General features: G+C 47.0%; 1 protein-coding gene across 1 annotated transcript in view; it reads right to left on the bottom strand.

Moving 5' to 3' along the window:
- Window positions 1–281: 281 nt before the first annotated feature.
- Window positions 282–19,608, bottom strand: part of LOC142571155 (uncharacterized) — a 28,145-nt gene continuing 8,818 nt past the window's right edge. The window contains exons 2-4 of the mRNA XM_075679433.1: window positions 10,759–10,872; window positions 8,628–8,987; window positions 282–565 (exon numbers count right to left, since the gene is read on the bottom strand). Coding sequence (XP_075535548.1) covers window positions 369–565; window positions 8,628–8,987; window positions 10,759–10,872 — 671 coding nt within the window. The 3' untranslated portion in view covers window positions 282–368. The remainder of the gene's footprint in view (window positions 566–8,627; window positions 8,988–10,758; window positions 10,873–19,608) is intronic.

Below are 19,608 nucleotides of genomic sequence, written 5' to 3'. Positions count from 1 at the left end.
ATCTCGTAGTCCTTAGTCACCAAATGTTGCAAACCGAGAGGTTGCAGCGGAGCGCCAGGACCAGAGGACCAGCGTAGCAGGCTCTTAGATCGGACTAGCGCGTGCCGCCCAACTTTATTTTCATCATCTTTTTGGATAGCCGACGGAGAACGCCGACCTTTGACGTCCTCGCGTAGTGGCGTCGGTTGGCGCCCCGAGCACTCTATTTCATGGCAGGAAAAGTATAACATTATGCCTCCGTATAGAAAACTGGCTTCCAAACAATTAGTGAAAGTCATCTATACTGTCACAGCATTTATTTTACTTAACAAAAATTTAGTGGGTTTTAGAACCCCTCTTTTACAAATCCTGGCGTTACAGCCATCTTCTCACGTGGTGGTTAATGTTTCTAAAATTCCTATGGAAAGCCACAGGGGCCAGGTACTGTCCATAGCTTTTGTGGCGGACGATGGCGAGAAGCTGTTAACCCCTCCGTCGTCGAAGGACGCATAGCCCTCGTATACGAACTTGGCGTCTCCTCCGAAGTCCTTCTCCAACGTGCTTTTCACATTATTCGCGACGATTTCTGAAAATAAGAAACACCAGAATTTCAGAAACATGGGAACCGTATTTAATGCGATAGCATTATAGGCGCGCCTCGAGCAGTTGTAGGTATCCCTCTGGCGTAAGATATGGGTAGACCCCGAAGGCAGTGCATTCTAACACAGCGTCTCAAGCACCAGCTGTCGCGAGGTAAGAACGAGAGAAACTGGCAAGTCACGGGCACACGAGACGTTTCAAAGAGCGGTTTTGGCACAAGTGAAGTATGCGCGCGAACGTGGCCTGATGGTTGCAAAATCTGTCTGCGGTGTTGGAAGACAGGGGTTCGAGACCACCACTGCGGTTACGGATTTCATCATGGCTTAATAGAATGGTTATTTTGACGAGTAGGAAGAGTTCAGTCAGAATGTCACAAATAGTGCTGTGTCCTCGTTACATTGTTGGCGTTCTTGTCGCTTGTTTTCCGCAGAGCGCTGACCCCGTTATGACACCTTTCTAGCGCTCTAGGCGCGAGTCATCAACTTTGTAGGTAACAGAAGACTCCAGGTGTGTTGAGCGTACTTGTGCGCGTCTCAATATACACAAAATGTCGAGTTTGTAAGAGGTATAAAAAGACACTGATAAATGAGTGTGTTGAAGGACGTGCGCAGCCTCCGAAACGTCTACTGCACGGCGAAACGTTCCAAATTTTAAGTATGCCATCTCATACTTTGACAATTACCAGTAGCCAAATTCTGTTCTTTTTCGTGCAGCAAGAAGCGCCTCGTCATTATTCCTTAAAAGGCACCGCACCAGCTTTGGGCCGTATTAGTAGTGTACAAGAGCGGTGCGCAGGGTCATATGGTAACGATTGCGTCTGCAATCTATTATATTGATTTCCTGGGCGAAAATATCGGTAAATTCAATAAAAAGGCCGCGTGCGCTCTTCTCGTGAGAGCTATTTTCTCTTCCTGAAGAAATAGCGTCAGGTCTTCAGCGCACTTGCATCAGTGCGTGATAATTGCAACAAACCATTAGCCAGCAGGAGGGCCAAGTTGGAAATTGCCGTGGAACGCAAAGCGCGCACATCCGTCTCCATAATCTCGTGGATCCTAGACACCAATGTGGAAAGACAGGAGAAGAATGCCGCTTCCGGGCGCTGGTCGAGATAACGAATAAATGAAAATTTTATTCATGTTAACAGATGCCGCTGGGTTGGAGAGGCCACAGTTCAGGGCTCTGCAATGAAGCAATGAAAGCAATGAGCCTGCTGCTGCCTGGCAGACTCTGCTGCGATAGGGCTAGTTCGCTGAACTGTGGTTGCTGGCGCTGACCCTGCCATTGCTAGGAACCGCGTATGTCAGAACGCGCAGTTTGCACAGTTTTTGGTAGCCACGCTATGTTGGGATTTGCAAGAAGATAGCTATTGAAGTTGCCGAGCTAACACGACTTCTAATAAAGATAAAGGTACTGCGGAGAATCAGGGCCTACAAAAGAACTAAACGCACGCCATAAAACTAGACCATATCTATATTTATGGAATTGTAAGAGGAGAATGTGCAACGGAGATATCGCCATTATAAAGAGGAAATTGTATTTATTAAATCATATTCCGCAGGTAAAGAAGCAAAAGCCGAGGTATTTTGCCGTTACCGACTGGATGAAATCGAAAATCAGAACATGTACTCAAAAGTCAGAACCGTCCCGCTATATTCAAGATGGTTGTCATCATAATTAATATCAACTACCGAGTCGAAATTCACTATGAATGTTGCAGCCGGTTCTCACAGCGAAAAAGTCGTGCCTAATCAGAGTGGGCACAAATAACGAATAATTCTGTACATACTTGAATGTATGCCATTACACGGGTTGGAATGTACGACGTCATACACGTACAAACAGCAGAAGAACTCGCTGCATGATTAAGTTGCGATGTAAACGACCGAAAACAGTGCTCACGGCTATCACCTATAACATTCATCTTGCTTTTGAGAGCTTCATTGTGCCAAAAAAGGCAAGATAAATTTTACTTCATTTCACGTTAAAAATTACTCGGCAAACCACGTGAGCATACCTTTATTGACGCGGAGGAAAGCAGCCTTTCAAAATCGCTGACGAATATTAGATCGACCCATCCTTATCATTGCTCTTCCAGAATTACTTATGTAACCGCGTTCACGTGAATGAGACCGTAGAATGACACTGTCCCTCGATGCGATATGGCAGTGTTTACATGCTCCGTGTGAGTCGAATTACCTGTCTCATTCGACACTCTGAGTGCATTAATTAGCACACATGTTCCTAGCGTACTGCCGCCGTATATACGGAGATGCGACAGAAATTCGATGCAACGCGCCATTCATAGGAACGAGGCTCGCGACTTTCGTTTCCCTCTTTCATTTGTTATTTACTTTCTGTTACCCTTTTGTGTGGGTCTTATACATACGACGTGCGCACGCGCACTGTAAGCGATGCCGTGTACCTTTTTTTATTTCCCCTTGCGTAAAAAATTATGCTTGGCTCTGCTATCGCAAACACCAGAGACCAGCGGAGCTGGGGGAATGCCAGTAAAGTAATGCCCAACCGCACACACGAGACACGAGCTCCGGCAACACGACCCTACGGCGTCCGCCAAAGGCGTCTACTACGACATCCATGATTCGCGTCGGCAACGCCGCATGAGATTCCGCGGTTTTCTCTACCCTGTATGGAGCGGCGGGCGAGGAGGACATCGACGCATCCTAGCCAACGCCACCTCTAGGTGGTTTCGCCCTAGCTGGCACCGGACATGGTCCCTCTACCCTCGCCTGACCCCCGTGCCTCGCGCGCCACAGAAGAGGGCACGTATCTCGGCCGCGTTCCTCGCTCGCGTGGGCGCCGCTCCTTGTCCCCCTCTAGGCTCCACCCACCCTCGCCGTGTCACAATGCTGGGCGATGCTATTTTTGTACTCTGCTTTCACTCTCTCTCAGCTCGCTCTCCCCCAGTTCGGCAAGGCTGCAGACGTCAAAAAGAACCTAGCGAGGTCCCAATAACTCCACTGTAAAATTCTAGCGCGACGAACCGCAAGATTTTGTGCCAACTACAGTCACAATCGAAGCCATTGTTACCACGTCTAGGTAGTTGATTTAAAGCAGCTACTAGCTAATAATTTACTTTATGGAGGACGATGCACATACTAAACTTCAGCCGAGCAGTAGTGAATTCACGTCTTCTTAACAGAAATGCTAAGCACCACTTTCGTGATATCTGTACGCAACGTTTGCTAAAAGATGCATTGCCGTTCCCGTTATGATCATGAAAGGATGTGCTAAAGGTCGTCCTTTGTAAATCTTTTAATACTAATGGCAATGCATTCCGTGAAACGTTCTAACGAGTGATACCTAGAAAGCTTTCCTGGTCCTTGCTACTTATTTTCAATTTCACAATTTAATAAGGTTCTCCAATATAAACACATAAGAAGTTATTTAGTGAATCATCATCAGCAGCGGTAGCAGCCTTCTTTATGTCTACTGCAGGAGGAAGGCCTCTCCCTGCTGTCTCCAATTACCTTTGTCCTGCGCCAACTGGTTCTGACTAGCGCCCGCGAATTTCCTAATTTCATTGCCCCACCTAGTCTTCTGCCGTCCTCGACTACACTTCTCTTCACTTGGTACCTGCTACAAAGGTTTCCCTACAACAGAGAATACGGGGTAGAGCTGTGCACGGGCCGCAATTCTGAGCCAGCGCCCGGCCCGGGCCCTACACTACCACAGGTGGCCCGGTCCGGCCCGACGCTAAAGAAGCCTGAGTTCGCCTCGCCCGGCCCGGCCCGACCTGCAGTAGGGCGACGCCGACACAAAAAGAAACAATATCAGGAAAATCAGTTTATTTAAATGGCCTTATGATGTTGAACTCTTGCATTCCATATGACAAAATCGTGAATATATACAGATTTACCTTATGCGAAAGCATACTTTCGCATAAGGTACGCAGTCGGGATCGGGGAGCCCAACCGGTCCGTCCGAGACATAGAAAGCCTGGCCCGGGCCCGGCCCAAGCCCGAGTAAGAGAATCTCCAAATCGCCTGAGCCCGGCCCGCGGGCCAGGCCGGGTCCGGGCTTTCGGGCCGGCCCGAGCCCGTGAACATCTCTAATACAGGGTAGGATTTCTCATTCATAAGGACGTAACGGGCAACATTGTTGAATTCTACAGCATTAATGAGAGGGTCGCAGTCGTTGTAGCAAAGCTGAATAGGAGATACAGATTAAAGGTATAGTACCAGCCTACGCTCCAAATTCCAGTCATGACAATCTGGAAAAAGAACACTTTCATGAAGATGTTGAATTACCAATGAGAAAGGTGCGATATCAGTATACTGTAGTCATGGGCCACTTCAATGTATAAGTCGACAGAAAGCAGGCTGGAGGACAAACAATTGGCAACTACAGCATCGATTCTAGCAGCACTATAGCAGAGATTCGAACAGAATTTCCGGAGGGTAATAGACTCCGGATAATTAATAACTTCACCAGGAAGCGCAGTAATAGGAAATGGACCTCGAAAAGCATTAATGGAGGAACACGAAGTGAAATAGATTTCATGCTCAGCGCGGATCCCAGGATAGTGCAGGATGTACAAGTATTAGGTAGGGTAAAGGACAGTTACCATGGGGTAGTGAGGTCTAGGCTTTCCTTCAATTTGAAGAAAGAAAGAATAAAACTAGGGATGAAGAAACAGGCCAACCTAAACGCAATAAAGGCAAAAGCAGATAATTCAGGCTGGTGCTTGCAAGCAAATGTGCAGCTTCAGAACATGAAAATGTAGATAACTTGGAGGTAATAAAGCACGTGATAACAAGGATAAGTTCAGAAGCAGCAATCGAAGTGGGAGCTAAGGCACCAAGGCCACCAGCAGGTAAGCTCTCCCAAATAACAAAGGACCTGATAAAGAAACGAAAATGGATGAAAGTGTCCAGCTCAAGAGATAAGATAGAATTCGCGGAACTATCAAAACTGATAAACTAAAAGAAAGTAAGGGATATTCAAAATTATGACGTGGGGAAAATTGAGAAAGCAGTAAAAATGGCTGCAGCATGAAATCAGTGAGAAGAAAGCTTGGCGTAAGACAAGGCAAGATGTATGCTTAGACAAATAAGCAAGGTAATGACGTCAACAATTTCGATGATATAGTAAAAGCAGTACAGGAATTCTATACTGACCTATACAGTACCCAGAGTAGCAACGCTACCTTCATTAGAAGTAGTCATAAATAGCATACAGAGCCTCCTTACACTGGATGATCCAACTATCACGCACCAACAATTAAATATATGCAAGTTGTACATAGTTGGACAGAACCAAGGTAATGTTTGCTGTCCCTTCGAGATATTCGGATTATATATTTTGCATTCCGCCTAAATAAACTTTATTATTTAATAATTAGTCCACCTCTCCAATTTTATATTTAGATTAAGTGTCAATGATAAAAGTCCAGAGCACATAACTCCCGATACAGCTTTCTGTTGCTATGTTTAAATATGTTCTGTTGCATATGTTTAAATCTTGGTGCATGATAGTTGAACACCCTGTATAACTAGCGATGAAGTTGGAATGACGTTGCAAGACATGTCCTGGAGAAAAGCGGCCGAAGAATATCTAATAACAGTCGTTTTGATCAAATATGAAGCAAATATTATGCTTCAAAAGCTTGCGGCCCTTTATAAGCAATGCCTCACGACTTCAAATGTACCAGAGGACTGAAAGACTGCCAACGTTATACTAATTCATAAGAAGGGGGACGTTAAAAAAACGGAAGAATTATAGGCTCACCAGCTTGCTTTCAGTGTTGTAGAAAATATTCACCAAGGCAATTTCGAATAAAATCAGGGCAACACTTGACTTCAATCAATCAAGGGAACAGGCTGGCTTCTAGAAGTAATGTTCTGCGATGTATCACATGCATATCATCAATAGGTAGCTGAGAAATCTGCGGAGTACAATCAGCCTCTATATATGGCTTCCATAGATTATAAAGAGACATTTGATTCCATAGAGACACCAGCAGTCATGGAGGCGCCACGTAAGCAAGTACAGGAGGCATATGTGAATATATTGAGAAATATCTACAAACATTTCACAGCTACCTTGGTCCTCTACAAGAAAAACAAAATTCTCTATCAAGAAAGGGGTCATGCAAGGAGACACTATCCCTCCAATGCCACGCACTGAATGCTTAGAAGTATTCTTGAAGCGATTTGACTGGGAAGGCTTACGAGTGCGGATCAACAGCGAATATCTCAGAAACCTTCGGTTTGCAGATGGCATTTTCCTGTTCAGCAACACCGGGGCCGAATTACAACAAATAATTGAGGACCTAAATAGAGAAAGTGTAAAATTGGGGTTCAATATTGACATGCAGAAGACGAAGGCAATGCTGAATAGACTGCCAAGTAAACGAGAATTCAGTATCGCCAGCTAGCCTCTAGAGTATGTACAGGAGTACGCATATCTAGGTAGATTACTCACAGGCGACCCTGACCACGCGAAGGAATTTAAAGAAGCACAAAAATGAGCCGGAGTGCGTACGGCAAACATAACCAAATCGTTACTAGGAGCTTACCACTGTCGTTTCAATGAAAAGTGTACAAACATTGCATTCCACCGATGCTAACATACGGGGCAGAAATTTGAAGTTAAAAAAGAAGCTCGAGAATGAGTTAAGGACTACGCATCGAGGGATGGAAGGAAAAACGTTAGACGTAACATTAAGAGAGAGAGGAAGAGAGCGGTGTGTATTAGAGAGCAAACAGGGTTAGCCGATATTCTAGTTGAGGAGGAGGAGGAGGAATAAACTTTATTTGTGCACAGCAGATTTGAGACCTAGGCCTCTACGTAAATGACGGCCTCGAACCCTCGGGCCCTGGCGGCATCTTCGGCCTGCTGGATTGCCTTGAGTTGGTCTTCCGGTGCACAGCTGAGCAACGCGGTCTCCCACTGCTCTCTGGTCTTAATTATTTTATTTTGTATGGGTGTACGAGGACAAGCCCAAACCATATGTTGTAGGTCCGCCCTTTCTTCACAGAATCTACATCTATCCGTGTAAAGGTCCGGGTAGTAGCGGTGGTAGGCCACCGGGTTCGGATATGTATCTGTTTGTAAGAGGCGCCATGCCGTCGCTTGCCGTCTGTTTAACGAGGAGTGTGCCGGGGGGAAATGGGCCCTTTCCAATTTATAGTGTTTGGTGATCTCGTTAAAGCTGGTCATCCGGTCTCTCTCCGTTCCCAGTATTTGTTGCGTGTCACCTGCTCGGCCTGTCAGTTCTCGAGCCAGGTTGTGCGCTATTTCATTCCCGGGAAGGGAGGAGTGTGCGGGTGCCCATATAATGTGAATGTCGCGATCTTCACGAAAGTTGAAAATTCTCAGTGCTTCCGGCGAGATTCTCCCTTTTGCATAGTTCTTGACGGCTGTCTCGCAGTCGCTTGTTACGATGTTAGCTTCCGTGGAGGCTATTGTTGACATTAAGAGAAAGAAATCGAGCTGGGTCGATCATGTAATGTGCAGGATAGACAACCGGTGAACCGGCACAGTTACAGAATGGGCGCCGAGAGAAGATAAGTGAAGTCGAGGACGGCAGGAAATTAGGTGGGGTGAGGTGATGATATCAGGAAATCGCAAATTAGGAAGCTGGAATCAGTGAGCGCAAAACGGGTAATAGGGAACCTCTGGGAGAGGCCTCCGTCATGCATTGAATATAACAATACGATGATGATTATGATCATCCGGGACGGGCCCACTTTACTGCTTCACTACCTTCAGGATAGGCCGACTTTACTCGGGGCGAATATGACCGAACAAACGCGCCAAACACCGAGAAGGAAGGCAAAGAATATTCTTATTTATAAAGGAATCATGGTAATCAAGACCTATATCTGTTGCAGTGAGCATATTTAGGTCCCACTTGGGGATTTGCAGGATAATTTATTAGAGAACTAAGCCGGCTGCCTAACCTAATCTAACCTAAACTCCCATCTGAAAGGGGAGCGCGAACTGCTATACTGTATGACCCGATTTCTTATACGAGTGCTGTCCTGCTTGCGAGCTTTAAAAATCCCCGTCTGTGAAATACATACCTCGCTCATCGCCTGACAGTTGACTGGCAGTTGACTTGGTAGAAACGTTACGCATCAGAATCATCTGGCCGAGGAGCTTGCTTCCACTGACGATCTTCGGTAGCTCGTACTTGGGAAGCACGCGAAGTGTTTTGTTCAGAAGACCCGAGCCCAAGTGAATCCAACTGTTCCCGCCGGAAGACGTTGCCGTAGACGCCGACTCGCTGTAGCCAGTGCCCTTCAATAGCGGCTGCTCTGACTCGCCTTTGCTGTCGGCTAGAAGCGACGACTCTCGAGCAGCGACTTCGGCCTTCGTTGGGGAGGCGGCAGCGGCAACGGCTTGTTGGTATAGAGTCAGGTCGATCTCATCGTCCACACCATCTGCGAGCAATATTACACGAAAAAAAAACTCCCATTTTTGCCCGACAGGCAAAGCATTGATAGTGTTAGCAAAGTATTACACAATTACATAAAGATACGTAGTTTTAGGCCGTATAAACTGCAGTAAGCATTCGCTTACTAACTAAATTAACGAACATAACGCCACACGCGCACAAACATGAACACACGTCGCTCGATAACCACGTGTGCACACTGTCACAACTCTGGCGTGATGAGGAGTGCCGGCAGCCGGGAAAGAACGCTTTGTGTTACCGCCGGCTTCTCCGTCTCTGGCCTACTTATACCCTTGTCACACGAGAAGATTTAATGTCGTTCGAATCGAATGACATTCGCATATAATCCCACTAATCGGGGTTTACACGGGAAAATTTAAGGTCGTTCGAAGGGAATGAGATTTGCCATCGAATGAGTTAGGGGAACTCATTCGCATTCGATTTCGAACCGAATGTATACTCTTGACCCCAGATAGAGAATAGCGACACGCAACGCGAAAAATTAATGCGTGCATCAGCAAAGTCAGAAGTTATTTTTTAGTCTTATAAAAAGAAATAATTATTTTTGTCGCGATGATAATTTCACCACGGGCTGTGCTCAAGCGCTATTACTCTTTGCATCAGGAGTCTGTTGCGGCCGTCGGCCATATTGGATGTGTTGATCGAAGTGCTTTTAGTTGTGAATAATTGGCGTCAAAATGTTTTCGTCCGCTTTAAAGTACTCATGAAAGTTCTTAAACGCGTTTAATGGACACAAAATTTCTTTGAACTGCACAAATTTTGTTCCAGATCGTCATTGATATCATTTGCGAATGCCATTATATTTTACTGTGTAGCACCACAAGAGACCGAATCGCATTCGATGCATCGAATGTCATTCGATTCAAATGACATTAAATCTTCCCGTGTGACAGGGGTATTTGATAATGCGACCTCCAACATTACGTTCGCAAGAAGCCGCCACTCATCTTGTCTCGCTCTGACTCCTTGCATCCGCTACAAATGACATCCAACATACGGCGTCCGGGCCAACTATACGCTCACTCAATCGGACAGCAATGCGCAGCCGCGACAAAGCTAGAAGAGTGGAAGCGCGCGCTCCTTTCATAGCGCATGCTCTATCACGTGACCTCCTATATCGCGCGCGAGAGAACGCGGCGCGCGTCAAGCCGCCATCCTTCTCTGTTAACCCTCTCGCGTTTACTCTCGCATTCTCAGCATACGGCGGGCGGGCTGCTCATTCTTATCGTACTCAGTCTTTATATGGGACGCCACGGGGACGGCACAATTTGCCTGACTTGTCCACACAAGTGCTATCGCAATAAAAAGCATAGTAGGCGAAGCAGAGCCCGAGTAAGACACATGTGACGGTGACACACTGACTACGACGTTGTGCTGCTGACCACGCGGTTGCGAGTTTGATTTCTGGCCTGCGGTGACCGCATTTCTAACTAGGCTGCACACAAGGACTCTCTAGTGCCGAGCAATGCTTGCACTAGCAGAGAGAAATTTATTCTGGAATGATCCGAAACAGCGTCTGTTGTAGCAGCAGTGAAATTATTAGACAGAATTCAATCTTTCAGTCAACCAAAAAGAAACTTAATTACTTTGGCGGTAAAATGTCGCAACATATTTCTTATTATCGTCGCTATCCCGCATTGCCAACTGAAAGAAACCCTGCTGATAAAATCGCTCGGAGCTGAACAGCAGAACTGGCCTACCTACTACAATGATACAGAGGTACTTTACAAGCTCACCCATTGTGTATGCTTCCAAATCGTTGCCTGCCTGCATCGGGACTACGTCGTGCCAAGATGGTGGTGGTGGCCTGTACGCCCCCTGGAGGCCTTCGTTGTACCAGTACAGGCTGGCTGCGAGGAGGGCACAAACTGAACGTCGAATATAAGGCTGCGCCGCCGCATTCCGGAGAATTATGGTTAGCGTGAAATGATTTTAGCTCCCGTTATAGACGGCCTTCAAATGACCTTGAGCCAAAAGCCAGAGCCGTTATCCAGGCACTCAAATAAAAACATCAGGGCAAGTTGCGAGAACCAACCGAGTTGCATCCGGGAAACCAGTTAAAACTTAACAAAATACGGTCTCTGGTCCAACCCTTCGTATAGGACCGCGTTACATGCATTAGTTGCTGCCCAAACAAATTACAAAAAATATTGCTTCCGAGTTCTTCCTCATGTTTGTTCAGAATGTCACTCAAGCTGTAACATCTAGCACGCTGAAGTTTCATTTGTCATTTACAATAGCGACGTTCAAAAGGCAGATACAAGGCACCATGCACTTAATTCTGAGCTTTTCGCTCTGAAACAGGCTTGCTCGTGCTCTTTTGAACGCCAGCCATCCGTGAGTTCCGCGGCGCGACTTCTTGCGTCGCCTCGAGAGATGGCGCAATGCTGCGTGGCACCTCCTTCAGGCGATTTTTTTATTCTATCTGGGCAGTGCGCTCTGTTTCCCTGGCGTCTTCCGCGGCCTGTCGTGCCGCCTTCAGTCGGTTTTTTTTTTCTTTTGGCTAGGCATCGTTCATATGTACCCTAGCACGGTATGGCGCGGTGTGCTCTGGTGGGGTGTGCCGTTGCGGACACGCTCTGTACTAATTTTAAGATTGTGGCTAGTATCATCTCCAACCAACCTGCTTTACCGGTCGCCATTCCATGCTTACATATACTCTCGATTGTGAAATAACCAGCAATTTTTTTATACTGCCAAATGACATTTTCCGTAAAGCGCAAAGGCTTTAATTGCGTCACACCATTCAACTGCTTCCATTCTCGCGTTTCTTCAAAGCCTCATTTCTCGCAATATGCGAGAGAACGCGGCGTTATGTCGTGCAGAAAGTGATTTACGCGCTCCGCTAATGAAATTCGCGGTGATGATGCGCTTTCCAACGTAGATTGTCACTTAAAATGGAACCAGCACAAAGAAGTCATTTGAGTTGTTTTCTTTCCGCGCAACTAGCCCAACAGCAAACACTGTTGCAAATTGTCATAATTATTCACCTCAATCGAGAATACGTTTACGCGATATTTCAAGAAAGAACGCCGGTGCACACTTAAATAAAACGTATTTTTTCACTGACTTTCATAGTTTCTGCGATGACGCGTTAGTAGGTCTGAAATATCTAGAATCCGGAGCTTATAATGAAACTTATGGGAAGTTAGACGCGTGTTTAGAAAACATATTATAGTTGTATTCAAAAAGAGGTTTCCACAATTTAATTTGTTTTAAGAGAGCGAGAATAAGCTTCTATCACAGGTACGGTTCAGTAGCCGAAACAAACTGGGGCGACAGTGGTCCGAGTCTCTCGAGATTTGAATTTCTAATTCTCCTTGATCCCAGCGTGCCTCACTCGATAAGACCACCTTGCCGCGCGAAACCCCAGCGATACCGCAGCGCCGGTACGTCAATGTGACGTCACAGGTTCAAACGTGTTTGTTTCGCAATGAAAGTTCTGTAAACGTTCTAAGCTCATTCTTTGGCTCTTTTAGCATGCCGTGTATCAGAACCACTATCAATAACAAATAACCAGGCCGTAGCAGACGCCGTCAAAATCATTGGCGTCACACAATGAGCTGGTGCGCGAACTTCGAGGTGGCGTCGCCACCAGTCTTTCATTCTTGCGTTTTTTCCCGGCCTATCAAGCCTTCTTTGGTTTTGAAGTGATTTTTTTCTTGTTATCGTTCAAGGGTGAATTACTAATATAACTCGATTTGCTTTCTCTTTGAAGGCCCTTTAAGAAATGTGGTATCTCAAATCTCATAGACAGCAACGACGATGAGATGCTCTGAGGAAGCTAACGGCGAAAAAAAACCCATCGGACAGCTACGACGGGTTGTGCCATGTCCACTGTAGCTCGGTTGCAATAAATTATTTCTGATGCGAGAACATGAAATGGGACCCATTGAGCGAAAAGGCCGGCGTCTGGAGGACCTCATTGGCTGCGACGCCACTTTACGAGCGCCCTTCAAAGGAGCACAGCGGGCAAAACAGAACGCTTGCTGCCGCACTAGCGCACCAGGTGTTGCATCGGGGAAGAGAGCATCGCCGCGACGCCACATCAGCGTGCCGTATCTTTCTCTCACAACCCCCCCCCCCCCCTTGGGCTAAGCTGGTGCGTGCACCTGCGGGCCGGCCTTGCTAGCCGCTGTTACTTTCTCGGTCTCATTCGCGCAGTACTTCGGTGGCATGCGGCATTGGCACCTCAGGCTGCTGCCGCTGCATCTGCTGCTGCTTGCTGGCTCGGACAGCGCGTAGCGCTATGGAGTCCGAAGCATCTACATCGCCGGTGGGCGCAACATCGGCAATAGGGAAACGTGGCTGTCTACGCCAGCACAGCGCAGACGAAGTAAGGGAGCGGAAGAACGCAGCAAAAGTAGCGAAGAGGCGGGCAGTCATACCCAGGAATTCTGGGGTGCGATCGGAGATGGTTGTTCGGCGCGTTCGTTCGGTTACCGGCGCGCGCGATTGGCCTACTCCGCGCCGACGTCGCCAGCCGCGGGGCGCCGCCCCGTTTTTGGTGACGTCAAAATGACGACACGCTCCTGTCAATCATCCTCCCACCGAGCATTTCGTCCGAACGCGACGGGAGTTGAGAAGTTTGGAGCGATCATACGGCTTCGCATGGCGCGTCTGGTGGATTGGATTGGATCCAACAGGCGGCCTTTTCGGCTGCGGAATGGCAAGTTTGAATCCAATCCATAGTTTAATTCTAGAAAATGGCGCTTCCGTTGGAAACTTAGGTTGTTGCGCTGGCTTTTCTAGAGGAAGGAGGAACGCGTTTGGAGAAATGGCAGAAAGTGAATTCCGGCGTCGTTTTTGTTTCTCGAAACAAATAATTCGTTGGTTGTAAAGAGAAATCGACAAGATCATCGGTGCCAGCGAGCCACTGGGATGTTGTCGCTGCCTCTTGAGAAGTGCGCCACTCTTCCCGTCGTTTTTTTTTCTTTTTCCTTCTCGCTGTGCGCGACACCACCTAGGGACGACGCAAAGAACCTAATAGTTATAAATTGCAGTAGTCACACGTACTACTATTTGAAAACGTGTTTGGGCTTGAGAAGAAAAAATACTTTTTTTTAGATAAAGATTTCATTCAATTGGAAGACGAGAAACATTTGGCTTTGTAGTATACTGTTTGCAAGCAGACGACAAACGACGGAGGTAAACTTCCGGGGAGGTCACCGCTTCCTGATTGGCTGCTCTCTCCGCCCCGCTGTCACAAATTTTGCATACTGCAACTTTGTGACGTTGCAGCAACTGAACAGAACGCGTATCGAACAAAATATCTCCGATCGCGCCCCTGGACAAGCGTTTGGTTTCCTTTTTCGCCACCACGTGGCGTATCCACCTTAATGATTTGAAATTCGCGCCGTGACGTATGCCATGACGCACAACAAAAGAAAACATAATAAAAAGAAGCGCACCCTGAGACTGTTGCTTCACCTCGGTACTTGAAAACGAGCGCGCTCAAGTATCGGCCTTATCTGCTACTTGCCCGACTGGCAATGAATCGATGATTTTGTTAGACACCTTGCCAGGCAGCTCGTTGGCATTCCGTGTGAGATGTCTGGCCGAGATAATGGCTCCCGCAAAGCTTCCCTTTGGTTTCCTTCGTTGTATTTTCCTATTATTTGTACACCACTGCAGCCGTGGGCTTCCATATAGCCAGCTTTGTGTTTCGTGGGTTTCCGGTAGAACCGGAATGATTGAATAAGAGGAAGCTTTAGCTAGGGCCTATCTTCGATGCCGGCCGCTCAAATACATGTAAAAGGCATGATTTTGTGCGAAAACAGCTCAATGACCTGAATGAGAATTGTTGCATTTAAGAGAGAACGTGTAGCATTTAAGAGAGAACGTTAAATCAGTGATTGCAGCAGAAATAATTTTGATTTAGGCCATATAGAAGTATTGACAAGACGTCGGAAATCAGTAAATCTGAAAAAAGAATAGAAGTACGAAGTTTACAAATCTGCTTGTTAGCATCAAAAACTGGTATCACATCTCTATATTGGAGCAGCTCAATCGGGCAAGTTTGACGTATGAATTTATGATGTATGTGAGGTTGTTACAATGCTTGTCAAGGTTTTGCGAATGCCACATTCAGGAATTAGTGGTGTACTTAAGGGTGGCACATGTTATATCATTTTCGTCCGCAATAAATGAAATATTAGGTGCAGCTTAGAGAATTGCGACATTATTTTTTGTTGGTGAGGTGCGGGGTTGTATACTTCAGGTAGCGTTTCTTTAAATTTCGCATATTTTCAGAATTTAAAAAAGTGGAAGTTAAATAAAAATTCGTGGTTTCTGCAATCTCATTTTAACGGTCTCTTGTGAGTTCAACATAACTAATTAATTTCGGTGCAGTGATTGTGAGAAGAAACCATTGTTCATTTCCCATGTAGGAGCTAAAGCTTCCGGTTAGGCTCGATTTAGAATATTATTGCTGAAAGAAGAAGCAAGACGGGTAGCGTATTTACAGTATGGGGGCCGCAATTCGATGGGGGTGAAAATGCGAAAACACCCTTGTACTTAGATTTTGGTGTACGTTGAAGAATCCCAGGTGGTCGAAATTTTCCTGAGTCCTCCACTATGGCGTGCCTCATAATCAGATGGTGGTTTTGGCAGGTAAAGCTCCATAATTTAATTTTTTGTAAGTTACAGAATCAGGAGTAATTTACAGTAATTGGCAAAGACAATTACTGCAGTCTAGTTTCTGAAGCATTGTCTTCTTCAGTCCCAAGCTCCTGCTCATCTTCCTCAGCGTTGTGCAGAACTGTGTAACGTATTTCCACCTGGCATGGAAGTGCCATTCCGCTGATTTTTATGCTGAAACTGACTAGTAGCGTTTTAGGCAGCCGACAAGTACGGCGTCATGGGATGCCTGGATGGAGCGAGTAGTAGGTGCGGTCGGAGAGATCTCATAGGTTACGTCGCTTACCTGACAAAGGACCCGGTAAGGCCGGAATAGCGGGACATTAGTTTTTTCGAGCGGCCGAAGCGGCGGCTGGGAGATCGCCGAAGGACAAGATACCTGGGAACATAATCGGCGTCCCGGTGACTAATGTCACAAATGCTTTTCTGCGTTTTCTAAGAAGCACAAAGGCGACGGTGAGCAACTAGGCATGTTTCTTGGGCTCGAGCAATTACATGGCGGGTATACTGAAACACGGGCTCTTGAGTAGTAGGCAGTATTGTAAAAAGGCAATACTGGATCTCGGCCGTACAAGGAATAAAATGGCGAGTAACCTATAGTGTCGTAGCGTGATTAATTGTAGGCGAATGTGACAAAAGTGAGAGCAATATCTGAATCAAGATGGTTTTCAGAAACACACATGGAGAGCTTGTCCGTTATTGATCGAATAAGCCGCCCCCTAAGATAGTTCGTCTGAGGGTGGGATGCTGTACGAAGTTTATGTTTGGTAGAACAGGAGCGGAGCAAGTAGACCACAACTGTAGAGAGGAAGGAGCGACCCCTGTCGGTAAGAAGTTGACGAGAAGCGCCGTGGTGAACATGATCTTGTGCAAGAGGAAGTAGGCTACGTCTGTTGGAAGGGCTCTGGTGAACCCGAACCAAGTTGTAGAATCAGTTGCGACGGCAGTCCATTTGTTGCATCAGCAAGATGTGGGGAAAGGGGCCAACAGTCGTACACCAACGCGATAAAAGGGTTCGGTAGGATTGCCAAGAGGTAGGAGTAAACCATCAGTGAGAACAGATGGCTTCTTCTGTAGTTGACGCAACTCACAAGAAGCGACGTAGCGGCGGGCCGATCGGTACAGACCAGGCCGTAAGAATCGTTGCCGGACACGGTCGTACGTACTGATTCCCCGAAGTGACGAAAAGTTGGTAGATCGTACAGCTTGGACAGAAGGATCAACAAGAGAAGGATCACATGATCTAGATGTGAGCGTGTACATGATGCCACGTATACCGGATCTCAGCACTCTTCGGTAGCGAGGTCAGCGAAGCACATAGCGAAAATGCAGAAGCAGAAGCATAGCACACAGGAACATCAGGAGCATCGTCTAGGTGGTAGTACTAGCAGTTGGCATGTTGGTGTAAACTCGCACAAGCAACCATGTACGAGTATTCCTGTAGGCGTAGCGCCCAGTGACCTAGGTGACCGGTAGGGTCTTTGAGGGACGAAAGCCAGCAGAGCGCATGGTCTTTCGTGAATGTAAAGGGCCGACCATACAGGTAAGGGCGAGATTTTGCCACTGCCTAGAGAAGTGCAAAGCACTCACGTTCAGTAATGAACTAATTGCACTCATCTGGAGAAAGCAGACAGCTGGCGCAGGCAATGACGTGGTCGTGGCGTCGTTGACGTTCGCAAAAACAGGCACCGATTCCATGACCACTGGCATCAGTGCGGACTCCTGTTGGAGCAGTCTGGTCGGAGTGCGCAAGAAGGAATGGAAATGTTAGGAGAGAGATAAACTCCGAGTAGGCAGTTGCTTGTTCAGGACCCCAAGAAAATGAAACGTCTGCCTTCACAAGAGCAGAGGGCGGGTGACCTCCGCAAAATTGTGCATGCGACGGCGGAAGTACGAGCACAGGCCCACGAAGCTCCGGATATATTTAGCACATTTGGCACGGGAAGCATCCGTACGGCACGAACTTTGCCCGGGTCTGGGCGCGCAACAGATGAATCAACAAGATAACCGAGGATAGTAATTTGACTGCGTCCGAAGTGGCATTTAGAAGAATGAATTTGAAGGCCAGCATTGATAAAAGCAGAAAGAATGTGCGAGAGGCACCCCAGGTACGTGGCGAATGCAGGAGCAAAAATCAAGGCGTCATCTAAGTAACAAATACAGATGGACCACTTGTGGTCATGAAAGAGTGTGTCCATCATGCGTTAAAAAATAGCTGGAGCATCACATAAGCTGAAAGGCATGACTTTGAAATGATATAAGCCATCAGGTGTTATAAACGCGATGTTCTCTCAATCTATGTTGTCAACAGCAATCTGCCAGTATCCGGAACAAAGATGGATGGAAGAAAAGTACTTTGCACCGTGGAGGCAGTTGGAGGCGTCATCAACGGCTGGTAGAGGATAAACGCCTTTCTTGGTGATTTTGTTGAGGCGCTGGTAATCCACGCAGAAGCGCCAGCTGGCGTCCTTCCTTTTAACTAGAACGACATTGGACGCCCAAGGACTGAATGACAGTTCCACGACTTCTCGAGATCATGTTCCTGACCTCCGTTTGAATTGTTTGTCGTTTGTGCAAGGACCATGACATGGTCGCTTGTGAATAGGGTGTGCGTCATCGGTATCAATACAGTGGGTCGTGAGAGAGGTCTGTCCTAACGGGCGACCCAAGTAAAAAATGTCGCTGAACGAGGAGAGCAGGTGGCATAACTGGTCGGCGTGGTGAGGCGAAAGTTCGGGAGCAACCATGTTTGTTAGGTGAGGAAAGACAGCCGGCAAAGAAGACGTCAACAGGAGATGGCGTAATATCAGAAGTCAAAGTTGAAAATTGCGAAACTTTAGTGAACCGTCTACGAAGCTGGTCGCTCATCGCAGAGATGCACGCGCCTGCATCTAGCAGAGCAGTGAAGGGACACCATCTACGTACACATCAAGTAAATCCGTATCCGTCGGCAAGGTCAGTAGAGCAATTGCAGTCGGGATCGTTCTAGCAGCGTCACTCCAAGGAGCTGCACCCTTCAGTTTCCCGTAGAGCGCCGGTACATGGGCGAAGGAGAACTGCAAACAGGGAGTGAGTGAGACAGAGGTCGTCGTGGTGAAGGTGAACGACTCTGCCGTGTAGATGAGGACGCCTTAGTAGAGTTCGATGGCTCTATGGAATCTTCCTGTACTATACGAGTACCTGGTGACCGGTGGTAAGGTTGGAACGCAGATTGATATTGGGATGACGTCCAGGTATTGCGGTAGTGAGGGGAAATGTGGCTGCAGCGCCTCGGCAGTTGCAACAAATCGGCCGATCTATGGAATCTATGGCTCTATGGTTCTCTATGGTATATATATCCATATATATATACCATATAGATGTTCGCTATTCCGCTGGATTGCGAAAAGGTCGAGAGGGGCACTGCCGTCACGAATGAGGGACCGTAGGAAAGGCATAGGTGTCCGATCGGTTGACGGAACAGACAGTTTGAATTCCAAGGTTACTCAACTGGTCGCGACGACAGACTGCACAAGGGAAATCGTCCGTCGAGAACATTACCGACTGTGACAATATTATCACTTTCTGAAAGCGAAACCGACGCAAAAAGGAAAAAAAATATTAGAAGCCATTCCACTCTGTGAAGATGGATGACCAGCTAAACTCTAGCACATCACACAGGATTACACAAGCGGTCTTGTATTTATTTTCACCACTCTGGAAACGCTGCCAGTCGAAATTACAACACGAGAAGGGCACCCCATTCCTAGGGTGAACTCCATCAAAATTTTAGGACTTCTAATCAACGCCAAAGGCTGTAATGCAGAAGCTCTAAACAAGCTGAGCGCGCAGGCGAAAAACATACCAAGACTCATAACTAGAATCGCAAGCAAAAGGGGGGGACTCAATGAGGACAACCTACTCAGGGTCTTCCAAGCTTTCTTTATCAGTCACATTACTTACACGGC

This window comes from Dermacentor variabilis, chromosome 2 (genome assembly GCF_050947875.1).
Source record: "Dermacentor variabilis isolate Ectoservices chromosome 2, ASM5094787v1, whole genome shotgun sequence".
NCBI classification, from domain to species: domain Eukaryota; kingdom Metazoa; phylum Arthropoda; class Arachnida; order Ixodida; family Ixodidae; genus Dermacentor; species Dermacentor variabilis.
The sequence above is the reverse complement of the archived record's forward strand: the minus strand, read 5'-3'. Positions and strand labels throughout refer to the sequence as shown.